Source organism: Rissa tridactyla, chromosome 11 (genome assembly GCF_028500815.1).
Source record: "Rissa tridactyla isolate bRisTri1 chromosome 11, bRisTri1.patW.cur.20221130, whole genome shotgun sequence".
Taxonomy (NCBI): domain Eukaryota; kingdom Metazoa; phylum Chordata; class Aves; order Charadriiformes; family Laridae; genus Rissa; species Rissa tridactyla.
The window spans coordinates 823,457-842,086 of record NC_071476.1 but is presented as its reverse complement, the minus strand read 5'-3'; the positions used below and the strand labels follow the sequence as shown (position 1 = coordinate 842,086).

At 46.3% G+C, this 18,630-nt stretch overlaps 1 protein-coding gene across 7 annotated transcripts in view; it reads left to right on the top strand.

Moving 5' to 3' along the window:
- Positions 1–18,630, top strand: part of NSD1 (nuclear receptor binding SET domain protein 1) — a 66,061-nt gene that overhangs the window by 13,913 nt on the left and 33,518 nt on the right. For 5 of the 7 annotated variants that reach the window (XM_054217770.1, XM_054217768.1, XM_054217769.1 and 2 more), the window contains exons 3-8: positions 4,360–4,495; positions 7,536–7,708; positions 9,662–12,242; positions 15,931–16,052; positions 16,183–16,465; positions 18,285–18,394. In XM_054217770.1, coding sequence (XP_054073745.1) covers positions 4,360–4,495; positions 7,536–7,708; positions 9,662–12,242; positions 15,931–16,052; positions 16,183–16,465; positions 18,285–18,394 — 3,405 coding nt within the window. Of the gene's footprint in view, positions 1–4,359; positions 4,496–5,512; positions 5,748–7,535; positions 7,709–9,661; positions 12,243–15,930; positions 16,053–16,182; positions 16,466–18,284; positions 18,395–18,630 lie in introns of those variants that run through there. The other 2 variants (XM_054217772.1, XM_054217773.1) reach the window with 2 other exon arrangements.

Below are 18,630 nucleotides of genomic sequence, written 5' to 3'. Positions count from 1 at the left end.
GGTAGGTGGGCTGCAGAGAGAAGTGTGAGAGTTGCTGCCCCAGGAACGAGAAGGTTTGAAGAAAGCAGCGGGAGCGTATGGGGCAGAATTGTTGCTGCTGTCTGTGCTGGCTCGTGTGCAGGTTGTGACTTACCTGACAGCTGCTCCTGGGGTGAGATCTGCTCACGAGATATCCCAAGATATGCCGAGATATCCCATGCTCCTGCTGCAGGGCCCTGGGCAGGTATCTGCTGTGCTTCTGCCTTCCCACTCAGCGGAAAGGGCTGTTGGTGTCATTGTTTATACTCTATCGTTTAATTATCATTTGGATGTGCTGCCTCCTTTTATTTTCTTCCTTGGCTTTGATTCTGTCCGCTTCTTGCCTGAAACAGGCTTGGCAGGATCTTTTTCCATTATTCCTGGTGGTCAGTGGCTTCCTTCTTTCTTTCCTCCATCCTTCTCACACACAAATCTCTTTTGCTGCCTCAGCCTCTCCCCAAAAGCGTGTTCTGTCCCTTGCTTCATTGAATAATTTCATGTTTATAATTAAGTCAGGAATAAACTATAATAGGGCTGTTTTGGCCAAGCATTTCTGTGACGGCTTTCCAAAGCAGGTCTGAATTTGAAGTGTGCAGGGCCACGATGGCTGCAGCTCAGTGCTTAGACTCTGGACAGCTAGGCTCTTTGGGTACCAGATACTGAAAATCTTGGTCTGTAACAATATATATATCTGCCCCTTTGTGCACGGTTTCATTTTACTATGGCTCTCCCAAGATGGTTGAGTCCCCCGTCGTGCTGTTGGGGCTCACGGGGTGGCTGCAGCCGTGCCACGCTGTGCTGGAGACGACGGTGCTGCTCTGGCTGTTACACAGAGATGAGCGGTGCCGCAGGAAAGGTGCCCCCCGTGGCTACCAGCATACGTGTGTGTCTTTGTTGACTTGCACTTTGTGCCACTTCTTCCAGCAACATTAATGGTTTGAACAGCAGCTTCAAGTGACACAGCCAAGAGTGGTTACTGCATAAGTGTTACTTTGTCACTTTTTAATGATGTGGTTATTTTCAAGGGAAGAAGATTGGTGAGAGACAGTTGAGGACCGATAGTGTGTACAGTAATAAAATCACATAGAAATAGAAGCTTTTTTTGCTTGATATGTTTCATATTTGCCTGATGGTGAGAGTTTCAGGCGGGCAGGGATACTTGCTTTCTGTTAGAAAGCCTCTTTCGCGTGAAGATGAGCACTGACTTTTGGTATTTCACTGAGCGAGCTGCAGACTGTTGTGTTTGGCAAATTCAGGAGGTGGCTTTCAAAGTAGAAGTGTTTGTGTTCTGATGCTGAACCTTGGCTTGTGAACCCTTTGTCAGGCATCAGTGGTCATTGGTGGAGAGGGTTTGATTAAAAACATCCACAACATACACTCTGGTTCTCTCCAAAAATAGCTCAAAGTGATCTGAAACGCTGTGTATTGTCTAGAGTTTAGGCTGTAGCTTGTCCCATCTGAACAGCAAATTAGTGCCAAACGGTTGGTAACAGAGCAGACAGCACTCATTCCTTTCAGGAAAACATCTAACAATGCAAAAAATGTGGTGTTGCTCACCGACGGAGCAAGGCAGAGTCTTCCCTTCCTCACTGAACCAGTCTCTTACCTGCGTTGAATTCCTTCAGTGTATCTCCACTGGAATTTCGATGTGGTACCTCCCTGGTGTGCAGTGGCTTGCAAGTTTTCTTGTTATTTAAACACTTGAACATTTCCATGCTCTGTAGGTAAACAGTACTCTGACCATGTGTAGAGACTACATCTGAAGTTAGTTGTGTTTTAAAAAAAAAAAACAAAACAAAAAACAAAAAAACCAAAAAAACCCCTAAACAAACAAAAAACCAGCTTATTGCAGGGCTGAATTTTTGGCCACCGGGATATATTAGCAGCTTGATCTTGGCATAGTAAGTGTTAATTGTAATAGGAATGAAATAGGAATCTGACCCAAGAAAGTAATGCTTTGGGGCCGTAATTCTGGCATTACGCAGCAGAGTTTAGAGGAAGAGACTTGCTGTACCTGGAAATGATAATTGCTGCTTTCACTCCTCTGCTAGTGTTTTGGTTTTTTAATGTGAAGGCATCTCTGGCCAGGTGGTGGGGTTTTGGGCGGAGTGGAGAGAAAATAGTGCGAGGCAGTGACCTGCTGCAGGGTGTCCTGTCGCAGGGCTTTTCCTGGGGGCATCAGAACACGGCGATTCCTGATCTGCCTCTTCCACTCCGGTGGGTGACGATGGGGCCAAGATCTGCCTGCTGGTGCTGGGGAAGGGAGAGAGCAAACTGGGGAGGAATGAGAATAGCTGCGGAAAGAGAGGTAGCTGTTTAAGCGTTGTCTGAATAGCTTTTTGAAAGCCACAGTTTTCATCAGGCGTCTGTGTGGGGTATTAGAGGGTGACAAAGAGTTGATTTAAATGCAGACTTGCCTCTAGGCAGGGGTTGTGGGTGTCCCTCAGGTGGATCAGTGTGAATGGCTTTGGCAGATCTCCAGCATAGTTTTACTGCTCCGTCCAGCTGACTGCTCAGCTGACTGCGCTCAGGTTCCCCTTGGCAGTAGGATGCACACATCGTGTGTGTACTACGTGCTGCCTTTGAGGTAATTAGTTATGATATACATATGCCCCTTAAAGCCTAGAGTTGAAAAATGTGTTAAAAAAAAAAAGAGGCAAAAGCCACATTTACAAGAAGAACATAAGCTGGAAATGGACCAAAAAAAAAAAAGGGGGGTTTGCATCTGAAAGTGCATCTGCATTTTAAAAGCACCAGCAAAGGCAGCGCCTCTGGTTCCTGAGCTCCTGGATGCTGTTTTTGTTGCAGAAAGCCCGTGGAGGTGGCCCGGAGGCTCAGCAGGGCAGAGGCAGAGCGAGGCTCCTGCTCAGCGATAAGTTATTGCGTGGCTTTTGATGACTGAGTGAGAAGAATTTCAGCAATGTAGTCTGTAACGTCATTACCTGGTTTTTTTTCCTGTAACAGAGGAGTTTATCCTTTTGTATTTTCTTTAACCACATGAAGAAAAGCCATAAAACTCAACCTGAAGCGGAATATACCTTTTACTAGAGAGGTCTGTTGGGTTTTAGTTGCTAGGATGTTGAACTGTGAATTGCAAGAGACGTGCCTCGGGAAAGGTGGTGAGCAGGACAGAGAAGTGAAGTGAGAAGGTGCATGTTTGTGCTATGACAGCTTTAATGAGGAGCATATTGCTGATGCTTATTGGCAAGAATAATACCTGCAGCACTTCTTAGAGCTCTTAAAATGCTGAACCCGCCTGCGACAAGTGGTTGGCTGGTGCTGGTAAACAGGCAGGACAACCCCACAGCCGGGCACAGGGACTCCTGTGTCCTGTGAAAACCTATTGTACTCCCTCTTGGCTCAATTAGTCACGACGCCGGTAAGCTGCTGAATCCTCTTCTTGGCAGAGGTCCTGCTGGTAGCACACTGCCAGAGAGCGTGCATACTTAGCAAACAACGCGGGATCCGCTCTTCAATAGCGAGGCAGAAATGACATTAGGCAGCGTTAGGGTTTTGTGCGTTGAAAGATTTTGACATTCTTGTGATCGCCGCGCGGGCCTGGGAAGTGGAGTGCGTTCGGGTGTCTGTTTCCGCAGAGTCGATACTTGTGAGTGGGTTCTGGAGACAGGCGAAGTCTGTGTGTCTGTCCGTCTCCTAGAGGCGGGATGACTGCCGTTGTGCTCCCCATCTCCTCCTCTGTAGTTTTGGGGCAGAGCAATGGCAGTTCTGCTCATATAAACTAAAAATTAGGACATCAGTTGTTGGGGTTTTTTTCTGATTGTACATGCCGTCGGTTTCAAATACTTTGATGAAGCTTTTTCCTGAGCACATCTGAGAAGCAGGGAAGTTTTTACCTTGTACATACTAACTTTTTTTTCTCACTTGATAAATGCTTAATTTGCGGCTCTCAACACCTTCTTCCAGTCAGGAATATTTTGTTGTCTCTTACTACTACTTTTTGGTATACTGCAACCTTTGAAATGAACAAATTGGTGTTAGTGAAGTAATGGGGGCTAGTAGTGACCCAAAATATTTATCTGCTCAAATGTGTGAAGCTTGAGTGCAGTCATTTACCAGAGGTCATGTTCCTTACTTAAAAAAAAACCAAAAAACACACAAAACCCCCCTCAAATCCTGGTTTATTGTTTTGTTCTTTACAAAGAATGGGGAGAACCATTGTGTTCTTTGAAGGTGTAGGAGCCACTAAGTAAAATCAGGACTTGCTTTTTAATGTAAATGTCTCTGGTGGCCAGATGTAATCTGCACACAGGGGGGAGGCAAATCTCTTTTAAAAGCATCTGGAGCTTTAGTGATTTCTTGTGTTCTGATTTTTCCCCAAAGATCCGAGCCAAGAAGAAACCTACTCCAGTGAAGTATGAAGTTGGGGATCTTGTTTGGGCCAAGTTCAACAGACGCCCATGGTGGCCATGCACAATTTGTCATGACCCAGTGCTGGACTGTCACTCAAAAATGAAAGGTACTGTATCTCCTCAGACCACAAAGTGGAGGCGTTGTGTATGGCAGGGTGCTGCAGTTTTTAATGAATTAAAAAAACATTTCTGGCCCTTGAAAGGTATGAAGAAATAGACTGTACTGTGGAAGACCTGGACCTATAAAGTAGACCTAGATCCAGGGAGGTGACAGGAGGAAGACAGGGCTGAGGCTGATGGAAGTGGCACGGATAGCTGTTAGACATGTAGGCTTTCCTTCCCAGAGCACAGGGAGGATGAGTAGCGGGGCTGAGCTCAGGGGCGGTGCAGAAGAAAGAGCAGCCCCTTGAAAAAGGGATGCAGCGAAAGGGCAGAGAAAAAAAGAGTTGGATGAGGGAGATGAGGATGCAGAGGTGCAACAGGTGGGCAAGCAGAGCTGGGAAGCCTGGAGTGTGAGGACACGGAGGGTCGTCCAGGCTTGGAGAACAGGAGGCTGGAGAGGCTGAGAGGTGGGGTGTGGGCTAGCCCAGTGTAGCTGTTGAGTGCCTGAAGGTGTGGTGGGAATGTGTGAGAGGAAGTGAGATTTACTGTTTCTTTTTGGTCTTGTTTGGCACAAGGAAGCAAGGGGCTGTTTATGGGGAAATATTGGAAAAATGTGGAGATGGAGCCATGTATGTGAAAGTTTAGGGCATAGTGTGTCAGAGACGAAGAGCCAGCTGAGTCTGAGGGGAAGAGACGAGGGAAATAAGACAGAGCTGTGCATGCATGAACGTAGGGGAGAGCCAGGAAAAGAGAGTCTTACAAACTTAAGGCAGGGAAGTGTAGGTGAGCGATGGAGAGAACAGTGCTTGTTTGGAAATTGCAGCTCATTTGAAGGCTCTCACAGTGCTTTTAGGATAATACTAGCTGCCATGAGGAGACTGCCACAAATAGAAAGGGTTGGTTGTTTGTTCCTGGATTCCCCTTCTGATTCTTTTTGTTCTGTAGGCAACTGGAAACCCCTTGAACCGGTGCCCTCTGCCACTGACAGCTCTGTAGACTGGTGAGGTTGCCACTCACTGATGTATTTCTCTCCAGTTTTTGTGGCCCTTGCCAGCCTAAGAACCAAGTGCTGAGAGCGGGTAGACTTTTTTCCACGTGGTCATCAACTCGGAGCCTTCTGCTGTTTCTCTAGAGACATGAAGTACCTTTTCCTGCATTGTGCTTACGTCACCCCCAAGTCTGGTTGCTGTAGTCATCCTACTTGCTATTTCTCCTCCTTCCCCTTCATTCTTTAGAAGGCGTTCATCCCGATTCTAGGTAATACTGAGTGTGCTGTTTTAAATAGTCCCTTTTGAGCTCTCACATTCCTATTGAAGGTGTTGCCAGAAGATATGCCAGACGTATTTTCTCCCCCCCACCCCCCATGAAATTTTGGACAGGGTTTAATGTATATAGCTGTCCAGTAATCTCCTATTAGCCTGTGTATGGTGATTATGATGATTTCTAATAAAGGAATTCTGCAGGGAGGAAACATGCTATTGACAAATTCCAGCAAGGTCTGATCTCCAGCTACATGATAGACTCCCCCTCCCATCGTGTTTTATCTGTGTTCAAACCAATAGAGCTCTGGGGAAAATTTCATTTTCCAGTTGTGGTTGTATGTAATCTGCTCATCTCCGCTCCCCGATGCCGAGGTGGCGGAGCGGCTGGGTCTGAACTCTGGTGCTTGTGTGCCGGGGGAGCTGCTGGGGCTCTGTGTGCACAGTAGGAAGCATGGTCCTCCTGGCTTGGCTCTCCTGTTGCCAAGGGAACGAGCCCTTCAAAACAAGGCAGGTCGCTTCAAACTCATCACTTGTGCAAAAACCTCTTCTCATGGGTTTGAGGCATGGTGTTTTGTTTAAAGCAGTTTTCCTGGCAAACTGTTGACTTGAAGACTTTTGGAGCTGGAAGATTGAGGCTCAGTGCCTTGAGTCCCAGTACTGCGATTGGGATGGATGAAGTCTGTCATCTTTGCCCTTCGTTTGATGTTGCCGTGGTCACCTGGGACCACCTCTCCGTGGTCTTGATCACAACGTCAGTGTTGGCAGCGCTAAATGCCAGGCTGCCGCACTGTGCTGGCACTCTTGGAAGAGGCAGCACAAGCCAACTGGGCTCTGACGTCTCGTCTCGGCTGCGTGTTCAGAGGGTGAAGGTGTTCCCAGGAGAACATGAAGCACACAGCGCAGCGAAAGGCAGGGAGTTTATATCCCTTGTTCAAGCCTCGTTTGCTCTGTTCTAATGCCTGTAACCTGTCTTTTTTTCACCAGCACACCCAGTACTGGTTCAGTTCTAATTGTACCGTGTGTGTTCAGCGTTCTTGCACAGAAAGCACCTTTGAAAATTCTTTGATTGTGCCCTTATGACTGAGTTTCTTTTGCTCTGCACCTTCGTGCCCAAAGTATGGAGATAATCATTACAACTAACACTTCGTCATCTTGCACCAGTCATTGTAGAGTGTGTGTGCTTGTGTATACGTACTTCAATGCTGCTGTTAATATTTTATGTCCTAAATAAGAGTTTGTTCAGTAACAGAGCATTGAACAAGATGCGTTATATTGTGGTGGGTGAGATTTGACCTGTGTGAGTAAATCCTATGCAGAAGGGTGCCGTTTCTGGGTGTTGCTGGCACACTGTTGCCTTTTCCCAATGGTCAAGTGAACTGGACTGTTCAGTCATAACTGGGGAGTAGCAAAGAAGAAATGTCCAGCCTAGTATGTTGTGTGTCTCAAGGAAAACAAATATTCGGATATTTTCTGCTTTTTTTTTTTGTGTAGCCAAACTGTAGTCTTTGCTTTAGGGAGATGACCCATCTTAGACCTGTTAATCAGTTGTTTGTAAGAAAAAAAATATGTATTCAGAAACAGAGAGTAGCAACACAGAACATAGACAGCAGAGATCAAAGGAGCCTCTCTTAGTACTGACTAGAAATCCCCAGAACTGGCGTTCATGTGGGAATGTTATTAAGCAAAAAGTACTAGCAGATTGTTACTGCTTTCTGCGATTCTTTTTACGTGTCTTTATTCTGTTACATGCAAGGGGTTAATTTTGTTAAATTTCTCAAAATAGTTTCCAATCGGAGACCGTACCGAGAGTACTATGTGGATGCCTTAGGAGAACCTTCAGAGAAAACCTGGGTTGCTGGGAAAGCTATTGTCCTCTTTGAAGGAAGACATCAGTTTGAAGAGCTGCCTGTTCTTCGGAGAAGAGGAAAGCAAAAGGAAAAAGGCTACAAACATAAGGTGAAAGATCTGTTTTCTCTAGTGTGTGTTTGATTCTTTGAAACTGCTCAGTGCAAAGTATTCCTTTATGCCTGGAATTGCACTCTGACAGCTTTCTTCTGTGGCAGTGACTGCAGCAACGGGGCCAGGGAAGCGGTTCTTCGCATCCTTACAACAAGCATAGTTTATAAGCTGCCAGGAGTTTCTGGGCTTTCTTTTATGTTGGGGTGTGGCCTGCTGCTTTTATTGCCCTAGACAGCTCTGAGAGGCAGAGGAGTCAGGTGTGAGATCTCTTTGGCGGCGCAGCCCTCTCCTGATGTCTATTACAGTGCTTCTAAATAGCTTCCTGTGCTCTCTGGCAGCCTCTTTTGGCTGATCTGAAGCAGAGGTGGAGTTGCACGCTTCACTAGATCACTGACTGAGATAAAGCAGGGGGGTTTTTAGCCCTGCTTCAGTAATTCTCTTTATAGAAACCTGTTAGGACTTATAATTTGACTTGGAAAACGCGTTGTCAGGGAGCCTGTGGGAGTGAGTTTTGTGGCTCGTCGCGTCATCTCCGTTTCCAAACATAACAGCCCTGAGCAGTTGTAGCCAGTATAATGTAATGTGACACGGGGGTCTGGTCTGTGTCTTAAGAAAGGGGACTGGAGAAATTAACTCTTTAGAATTGCTCAAATGAAGAAGTACGGAGGCCACTGCGTTACTGGAGGAGAGCAGACAGTCACACTAGGCAATGGTGTCTGGTTTTTCTTTTTCCAATAGGTTTATTAGCAGTTATGTACTTTACCTGTGTTAGCGCAAAGCCATCGGATTAAACGTGCTCTTGCAGATGTGAGTCCCTGGGTGTAATGCTTCATTTGGTTTTCCAAGCCATGTTCATTATCTTCCTGAAGAACTTCTCTCCTTGGGTGCCCAGCCCCTAACAACTAGTTACGTGCTCCCACGGAAGTGCTGCACAGCACCTCATCCTATATGTAAATGGAGGTGCCAGTGTGGCTGCAGTAGACGGGAATCAAATGTTTTTTTCTTGCATAAATGTTCCGGTTTACATCCCTGGAAGCCAAGACCTGATGCGAGGCTGAGAGTATTTGGCTGGTTTGCTGTGAGCCTCCACAAAACATTTTTAACATGCTGAGATTTTGTTGGTGTGGTTTACTTTTTAAAGGAAAAGTGTCAGAAATTTGAGTTGTTCCTCCTGCCTTGGAATTGGGTTTGATTTTAGGAGCAGTTGTGAAGCCTTTGATTTGCTGTTGTGCAGCCAAAAACTGCACATGCAGGTAAGAAACAAGTTACTTTCTCATTTTAGATGTTAGCAGAGGTTCCTGTCCAGTACGCGTTTTTGTTTTATATTGAAGGTACAGAGTTAAAGCTGGGAGACTTCTCAGTAATGGATGGCTTGAATTTGATAATAAGAGTACACTTTAGATGCGTGTGTATCTCATGTTTGTACTAACGTGAGTTGTTGGAGAGGGAAGACTGAATCGTGCTCTGGATTCAAAGGGGCGCAGGGAGAATGAAGAACAAGCAAAGCAAACATGTCTGCTCAATATTTTGGGGAAAATGATGCTGCATTTGCCTTGAGAGGCTTGTTGGCTGTCGCTTTGCGTTTTTGTGCCAGGGATCCATACCATATGCATTCCCTTTTACAGGCTGTTGTGTTCAGGGTGTGCTGGGATGCCAGGACATCTGGTTCCTGGGAAACCTGTGCTTGCAGGGACCTTTTTGCTGCTTTGGGAATGCACAGGGATTTTTATTAGGCTCAGCAGGAGTTCAGAGTACTTACCCGGGGGCAGTGTTTTCTGTGTCCGCTAGGCACAGTCTCTGGGAATCCCTGTGATTTGTCTTTAAGAGGCAAAGTGCAAGACTGTCACTCTGTTCTGCACCTTGAGCACCTCGGTCTCACTTCTGTTTTGTTGGTTACACACTCAAATTTGTTCTTTCTCTTTTTTTTTTTTTGTCTCCTCCAACTTCAAGGTTCCTCAGAGATTTATGGCTAAATGGGAAGTCAGTGTTGGACAGGCAGAAGACATTCTTCTCGGGGGGCCAGAGGATCAAAAGTGCAGCCAGAACTCCAGTGAGCTGGACAGCGAGAAGGAAGTACAGTCGGAATACTATGCCAATGGCCCTGGAGCAGAAAGGGACAGGCAGCTGAACGGCTGCTTTAAATCCTTGGCGTTTGACTCCAGACACCCGGCCAGTGAAAAAGGAAAATTGCACATTAAGCCACATATGAAAAAAAGCTCTGACAGCAGAAAAAGGACTAGAGTAAAAAAGAGTGGCGCAAGAGGGGAAGCATCTAGGGGAGAAATCAAAGAAAAAACGCCAGAGAGCATAGTTAGAAACATGATTGTTGGGGACCTACCAGATAAACACGCATCTCATGAACTTCGCCGGATTGCCAGCAGCTTAACAGCATCCAGTAGCACCAGGGAAAACCATTTGCTTTCCTCCTTTGGAGAAAGACGTTTTGAAAAGACACCTTTGAAACCAGACTATGAGAATTGTAAAAGTGATGCTCTGAAGAACACTCTCCAAGGGGATTTGTTTTCCAGCGCATCTTTAGAGAGAGAGAAGAGCTCCCTGGGCATTTTGTGCAGTTCCAAATTACAAATACACTATTCTGCATCTGATGCTGGTATTGAGAAAAAGCAAACTGAATCAGATTCATCCTCTTCCCTCTCAGACGGTGGGAACAGCGATGTAGATACCATGGACCAAAGTTCAGAGAGAGCCTCTAGTGCTCTTGAAGTTAGTGATTCTTCAGATAAAGTGGAGAAGGAATTTCCTATGACGTCAAGTGGAAACATTAAGCTTTCCATGTATCTTTCTCAGAAGAGCAACAGAAGGGCCAGGAAGAAGTCATACAGAGATCGCAAACCTCTGGGAGGTTCAGTAACCAGCAGACTTGATGCTGAATTTGCAGATGGGGAGCTTGAAGTAGGCTTCTCTGATGCTGAGATGTCATTGACAGCTCTTGAGTGTTCTTCAGATGTGAGAAATGACAATCTTTCCTTAGCAAACAAGCACACTACTCCCCAAAGTGTTTCCAAGGACAGCTCCTGGCCTGCTGTTGCAAATCAAGCGATCTTAAAACCGAAAAGCATGAAACTGCCCCGAACCAGGAGTATCAAATGCAAACATAAAGAAAAAGTTGCTGGGTTGGAGCCTTCTCTTGCAGAAGAGGAGGGTGGTGTGAATCGCTGCTCTTCTGATACCAAAGGTTTCTCTGGCCTTCAGAGAGATTCTCTTCAGAGAAGCGGAAAAGTTGACGGTCAGAAACTGTTAAACAACATGCATGAGAAAACCAGGGATTCTGCCGAAATAGAAACGGCTGTGGTGAAACACGTCTTGTCAGAGCTGAAGGAACTGTCTTACCGGTCCATGAATGATGATGCTACTGACTCTACCGCTCCAAAGGCCACAGTACCTTTACTCTTCTCTTCTGCCTCTGGTCACGGTCGTTTGCCTATTGAGCCAGATTACAAATTCAGCACCTTGTTAATGATGTTGAAGGATATGCATGACAGTAAGACAAAAGAGCAGCAACTGATGACTGGTCAAAATATAGTCCCGTTTCGAAATACCAGCACAGCTGATGGTTCTGGAAGCAATTCTGCGAGTGATCTGAAGTCCTTGTCTATTGTAGGTCCCCCATATAAACTAGAAAAAAATGGAGATTGTGTCCAGGAAACAGTAAATCCAAACTCCGCTATAAGCAACTCCTCATTTTCACGCAATCCTCCAACCAAGTTGATGGGGATTGGTACTAGTAAAAGGGAGCCTGCGAGTACTGCTGTTTCTGGGACAAATGGCACAAATTGCGTGCCCAAACGCAACTGTTCAAAATCTAAGCAGTCATCAAAGCTTGGAGATAAAACAGTTTCAAACAGAAAGGACTTAAAACCAGGAGGGCCAAGTAAGTTGCTAAGTCGGTTATCCAGAGATTCAGGAGAACGTGCATTCCGTGTTCACAGTTTGGTTACCAGTCCTCTAGGTAATGAAGCAGAAGATACTGAGAGGAAAGAGTCTGTTGATTTAACAGAACATTCAACTGATGAAGACTCTGCCTGTTTATCTGATGACAATTTAGATCGTATTGGAAGGAGACCTGAAGCTGGTAGAAATATTGAGAGCTGCACTTCTGCTGAAAATGGGGAGAGTCCAGACTTGGATTCAGAGGCAAATAGTGAGAGCTCTCTTGGTGATGAGTCTAATGATATAAATCACGTAGCACCCAAAAAGCGGTGGCAGCGTTTTAACCAAAGCAGTGCTAGATCTAATAAGCACATCAGTAGATCTAGGGATCAAGGAAACTTGGAGAGTGCCTTTGGCCTGAATTCTCGTGGCTTTTCACTGAAGGGAAATGAGTGCTTGGGACGTAGGCATTCCCCTCATTCAAAGGTGCTTGAGGGAGACCTGACAGATCAGGACTGTGAGAATCACTTAGACTTAGTTGAGAAACGTTTGAATGTGTGTGGTAAGCCAAACAACAGTGTGATGGACTCAGAAACAGAGCTTGGCAACTTTGCTCCCCAGTCTGAATTCTCTGCACAAGGTAAGGGAGCTGGACTTGCGCCAGAGTGTGTATTTGTATACGTCTTGTACTTTTTCATTTAAAGCATAAGTTGGGGCTGTTTGACAACATGGAGATGTGTACCTCTGAGCTGAAGAAAGCGTGATACCTTTTGGGTTCTCTGTAAGCACAGAGCACAAAGGAGGAGGAGCAGTTATGGGATTTTGCTTAGCTTTTTGGTCAGAAAGTTTAAATACATCACAGGTCATGAGTTCCTCCGCAATGAAAAGTAAAATAAGCATCCTTCTGAGTTTGGGATTTTTTTCTTTTTTTTTTTTTTTTTAAACTTAACACCTTCATAATGTGTTGCTTAGAGCCACGTGCTTGGTGTTAGCTGGATAGATCAGCACTAGAAAGCTGTGGGAAACAGCCTCAATGGCTGCTTTTTTTTTTTTTTTTTTCCTATTGCTATTTGATGTTGAGTTTGTCTTTTGGTTTGTTCTGTAGGATTTCAGCAAGACAATGCATTGAGTTTTTTTGCGTTTTAGCGTGGAATTTTATTAGCTGCTAATAAGGAATTGGGGAATCCCACAGATCTAATTTCCAGCTGTGGTGTGGCTGCCTGAGGGGTGAAGGGAGAGCAGAAAAGGGGGAAGCTGCCAGGGAGGCTGGGCTGGAGGTGGGTCTGGAAGGTGGCGGGCAGAAGTAAGGCAGCAGCATCACTAGAAGGGAAATGATCGAGGAAGGAGTCGTCTTCTGCGGACCAAAGGCCAGACAACCCTGCCTCTCCCAAAGAGATGGGGACGTTTGGTTAAAGTCAAAAAAAAAAAAAAAAGGTACGTGTGTGTGTAGGGAATAGGTTTGGCAGAACCACGCTCGACATATGCCATCCTCAGGCTTCTGCAAAGAATCCGGGGAAGCAAACCTGAATGATAACAACAAAATGGGGTTTTTACATAGATTTCACCAAACTAAAGTGCTCTAATGTATTGCAATGTCACAATTTAATATAACTTGACAGAATTTTGAACCTATCTGCATAAGGGTAAGGGAGCTGGACTTGCGCCAGAGTGTGTATTTGTATACATTTTGTACTTTTTCATTTAAAGCATAAGTTGGGGCTGTTTGACAACTTACCTCAGTGCGCATCTTGGTGTGTATAGTTTGCTGTTAGGGGTTGCTGGAGGTTGCCTGCCTCTGTTTGTGTGAAAAAGGCAGCTCTGGGCTTAGTGGCCATAGGACCTGCCCAAGGCGAGTCACAGCAGGCACAGAAAACAAGCCCAGGGGGTGTAAAGCACAGGGTAAAAGTTCTGGTTTGAAATCATGACAAGCTGAATCATTCACTGACTCCTCTGGCTGTAGCTGCGTGTTTTTGAGGACTTAAGCCTTCACAGCGGAGGTGAGAGGATGCTCATTGCTCTGGGGCTGTCGGGGCTCTGTGGCAGGAGCGTCGCAGTGCTGGAGGGGGCAAGTTCCTCATTTGCACTAAGATCAGCCATTTCTCGTGGCTTCGTGATAGTTTTTGCACTTGAAGCATCCCTGTATGTTACTGTGTAAGATGTAGATGCAAGCCTACAGAGAGAGCTAGAGAAGAAGAGCTGCTAAGAGGTAGTAATGTTAAGAGGGGAGAAGCGGCAGAGGAAGGCAGCAGGCTCCTGGGCAAGGCGGCATCGGTGGAGAGGAGCACAGAGCTGCCCTGGTACTGCGCGCAGGGATGCAGCGAGGGCCTGGTTTGCTTGTAGAAGTGACAGATCAGAAACCGCAGTGTAATCTAATTCCCCTGCCCTAAGCAGCACGTGAGCCTTGAAGTGCACCTGAAGCTTATCAATATGAACGTGCGATGGGGAGGCACCGGAGCCCCTGCGCTATGAGGAGGAGCGGTCTGGCCGCTGTTGGACCCCCAGCGCGCTGGCGGTAGCGAGTAAACCTCTAATGCTGTGAAAAGCCCATTTGTGGAAACCAGCCTTCCTTTTCCATCAGGCGAGGGCAATTACATGGAAAGTAGGATGATGCTGGAAGTTAGACTGGCTGCAGCTTACAGAAGGGGAGGGGTTGCCTCTGCCAGTGCTTCGAGAAGACGCGGCTAATCCTCGTCCGCAGCAGGCAGAGTACCAGTGTAAGAGATCACAACAGACTGCTGTCACAACTGTGTAATTTCCACTAAACTCAAACTATGTAAAGTCTTCATCGTAGTTGAATGGCAACATTTGGCACATTTTTGCTACTAACTTTGTGGTGCGAGTTAGAGCAAATAAGCCAGAAGTGAAGATCGGTGGAATTTGCTGACTTAAAATGTTTTTATAGCTAATAGTTTCATCAGGTACGTGATTTGTCACTGCCCATCAGACTGCATACGGGATTCTTGTATGGGGTTTGTTTTGGGGGAAAAAAAATGCAGTTAAGCCAGCCCTTCTGGCACACGCTGTGCTCTGCTGCGGGGCTCTAAAGAGTTGCCCGGTGAGGATGCTCAGCCTGTAACTGGTCATGCGCTAAGTGTGCGTTTCACCCAGACACCTGGGCAGAGCGTTAATAGAGGCTGAAAATAGCTGTGTTTGAGAAAGTTGTTCCTTTCTTCTCTTTTGGCCAAGTTTGACGTTTTCGTGCTTGTTTAACCACAAAGCCACAATAAAGTGTAGCAATCTTGTCCAACATCCCTGTTCTGAAGTGCTGCACTGGAATGCTTTGTTATAAAATGTTTCCGTTTTAAAGAAGAAAAAGCCACCTCCTACACATGAAAAGAAGCAAAGAGAATATCTGCTATTTGTTCCTAAACTTCCAAGAGACCACAAATGTTTTTGTGACAGGGAGAAATCTTTTGACAATATTATTTAATAATTTTGAAAACTAATAAAGGGGAAAATTCAGCAGTATTCTGGGAAGTGAGGAAAAAGAGTTAAACTGGCATCAGCTTGCCGAGCAGAGGTGACTTAGGGCATCAGGGCTCTTCTTTAGTGGCTTGCCAGGTGTTGGGGTGTTACAGCCTGGGTGGATAGGTTTAGATCGAGGAAATACCTGTTACTGGGTTTCCCCTGCGACGCTGCAGCGTTGTGCAAACAGAGACATCTGAGCCCTGAAGAGCGCCCAGTCGCTGGCGAGGACCGTTCACTCCCTGGTCTCATTGTGGAATCTATTGTCGGGAAGCAAAGGCAATAAATGGACTTGGAGCAGCAGATGGGGAACACAAAGCTCCTGTAGTATATACAAAAACATACCAGGGAGGAGGGAAGGGAAGGAGTTAGGCTTTTATGTGTTACTCGCGAAACTAGTGACTGAACCATGTTATGGGAAAACAGTGTTTTCCTGTGCACCTGTACTAAAACCAGAGGAGTCCGGGTTAAAGCAAAAGTAGCATGATGAGTCTTGAGTTGCTTGTGGACTTAGGTTTTGGTAGAAGTACTGCAAGAAGGTTAGATGTAGTTTGTCTACGGACACGTTGGGTCGGATTGCGGGAACCTCTCAGTCAGGTATCCAGTGTTTTTTTGATTTCTTATCTGAACTGTTTGAAGTCCCTTAGGTCCTTAAAAATCCCACCTGACATGGGAGGATTGTGGAAAATAGGAAGCTCAAAAATTATAAGGCTGTATCAAAGAGAAAGAAATATCAGGGCTCTTCCCACATGGAGCCTCTGGAAGAGAAGGCAGGAGCAACTGTTACCTACGGATCATGAGTAGAATTTTGTCTTGTGATCGTCTCAGAAACACAGTCTTGAAGCTGCTTTCCTTTTTCTTAGTACATTCAGAGAGGAAACGTCTTAGAAAGCCAAGTAAACGGCTTCTGGAATATGCAGAAGAATATGATCACTTATTTGCACCCAAGAAAAAATCAAAGAAAGGCCAGGAGCAATTGCAAAAGGTGGGTGAAGGCTAATGTGCTCTTCATGGTTATTACTCTGGGGCTCTGGTCTGTGTGCTTCTGACGTGTTCTTGCTGCGTGCGGTGCTGTGCAGGATGAATGTTTTCACCAACGTGTTTCGCTGTGCTAGGTGAATTCTGTGGTGAGGTCTGAATTTGAAGGAGGTCTTCCTGCACAATGCAGTCCTGAGAGAGACACCCAGCGGGGACAGAGTTCTTTGGTTTCAACTCCATCTTCAGCCAAAGAGTCCCCTCCCGTCCTTGAAGCAGAGTGCTCCTTTTCAGAACTAGGATCCCGTCCCACTGATCAACTTCTAGAAGGACCATCAGATTTTCCAGAGCTGGTGCTGTCTTCCTCGGATGTGTCTGAAGTTTCTGCTTCTCCAGATGCAGATGAGAGATTCCTGAAATCGGGTAAGTGGGAGGTTGTGTGATTCTGCTGCCGTAAGTGACCGTGTTAGAAGTTCAGTGGAAATGGTTGCTTTGGTCAGAGTGAAAAGGTTAGTAGCTGTTGCCCGGTTAGTTTGTTTTTGCGTTACTTCATTCAGTGACCGTTCCTGGTGCTGGGAAGGGAGAGGGGGCAGGTGCAGCAAGTGACCCAGTGAGCTGATGATTACACTTAGGCTTTTAGCTTTCTGTACTGTATGATGGTCCTCCTTAGGTCCTGGCACCCTTTTGTCCAAATGAAGAAGGTCGCAACTCCTTCTCTGAGCCCTTGCTGTCTGTGCTTGCGAACGGTGGCGTTCCGTTAGCTTGAAGGTCTCTTGCTGCTGTTAAAACCCTTTGGAGGAACATTGCTGTGCTGCGGTTGATGCGCAAGGTCTAATCCGCATAGCTCGTTGGTGGCCTTTTGCGCTCCTGGTGAGCTCGGGGGATTGTAACACACAGATCCCTCTGGAAAAACTTTTTTTACTTGGAGGCTCTAAGCATCTGTAGAAATTGTCAGAGGCTTGTACTAGCAGCAAGCCACGGCCTTAACTTTCAGTAAGGCACAGTATACAAAGAGCAAGTGTGGTCTGACAGGCCCTGCCCCTTTCCAGCAGAGTCGGTATCGGGGTCTGCTTTGCAGTGCATTCATTCTCTGGTGGCGTCTAAAGACATGCCCAGGGTTAAAGCCCTGATGGTCTGGCTGTGCTAATTTGGAGGGAACACTGTTCCCGTTCTAAAGGGCTTATGGTCAAAAAAATTAGACCGAGCAGGCAGAGAGGTGTGGTCACTGGGAGGTGAGTTAGTCTGTTATGTTTGAGGGTAGAGGGATTGCCTTTGGGGGCTTGTGGGCGTCAGATGGAAACGGAAAGTTGGAGAGGATTAAAGGAGGAAAAACCAGGGGATGTGAACCCGAGGTTGGAGATGCAGGAGAACAGTACCGGGCCCAGCAGTGGGAGCAAACGTGCAGTATGCAGAGGTTGCACAGCTGTTCCCCCTCCCGAGAAAACTCACCTCTTGCTGAAGCACACAGAGACCAAGCTGTGGGCAGAGGCTTGCCTTGAGAGCGATGCCATGTTGTCCCTCCATTAGGTGTCTGCGTAAGCAGTGCCTGCAGAGGCGGCTGTCACAGAAAGGACACAGCCAAGGCTGATAAAGCAAGCCGATGAACAGGGTAGGACGGGTAGCTGTTCTCTGGAGTGTCTTGCACTTGTAACATCGTCATTTCCTTGTTGGTTTAAGTTTATACTGTTTCCAAAATTAGTGTGAATGAGCCCAGGTCTAGCAGCTTGTTGCCTGCTGAGTGCCAGCAAAAAGCTTGAGTAGGAAATGGTGCAGGTTACAGCTAGTTTGTTTGGGGTGTCTTTTCCCAGGTAGTTTTAACCAGGAGTGTGTCCTTTAGCCTGTTTACTACGTGCGGCACGAATGCTGGCGTGGGAGTGGAAGCAGGGCTGTGTGTGTCGGTGGTAGGACTGGCTTATGCAGATCAAAGTGGTTGGGAAATTACGATCTGAACTGCACTGCCAAGATGTGTTACCTCCTGGCGTTAACTTCATAGACTGTCTTCTGTGGGTAGATTTTTATATTAAATATTGAGGTATGCCTGAAGGTCATGGCGGACAGAGGTCTGTTTTTGTGAAAGTTGTACAGAAACAGGTAATTGGCATCTCTGCCCAAGGAGCTTATGATCCCAAAGACAAGGTGAAGCAAATTGATTGTTTTGTACTGCTGGCTGGTGTTTGCTTAGTGGTCTTAGTCTGGTTGAAGAGAATAAAACCCCTGTTTAATACGAAGAGTTTCATTGCAGGAAACTTCGAAAGCAAGCGTCAAAGGAAGCCCACTAAAAAGCTCTTGGAATCCAATGATTTGGACACTGCCTTTATGCCAAAGAAGGAGGAGTGGACTCCCCCAAAGAAGGTACTTTCCTTCCAGCTCTTTTGAAAGCCAGATGGAAAATGAGCCCAGACAGCAGACCATGCTGGATGAGACGCACAATGCAGTGGGATGTGGGTTGGGTTTATTTGGCTGTGGCCCAGGAGCGAAGGTCCACCCTTCCCAAAGGTGCTGGTTGCTGTGTTATGATGAAGAAATCTGCTGCATACAGATGTGTTCCCCACCCCTCCCCACTTGTAATGGGGGATTGGATAGTTTTG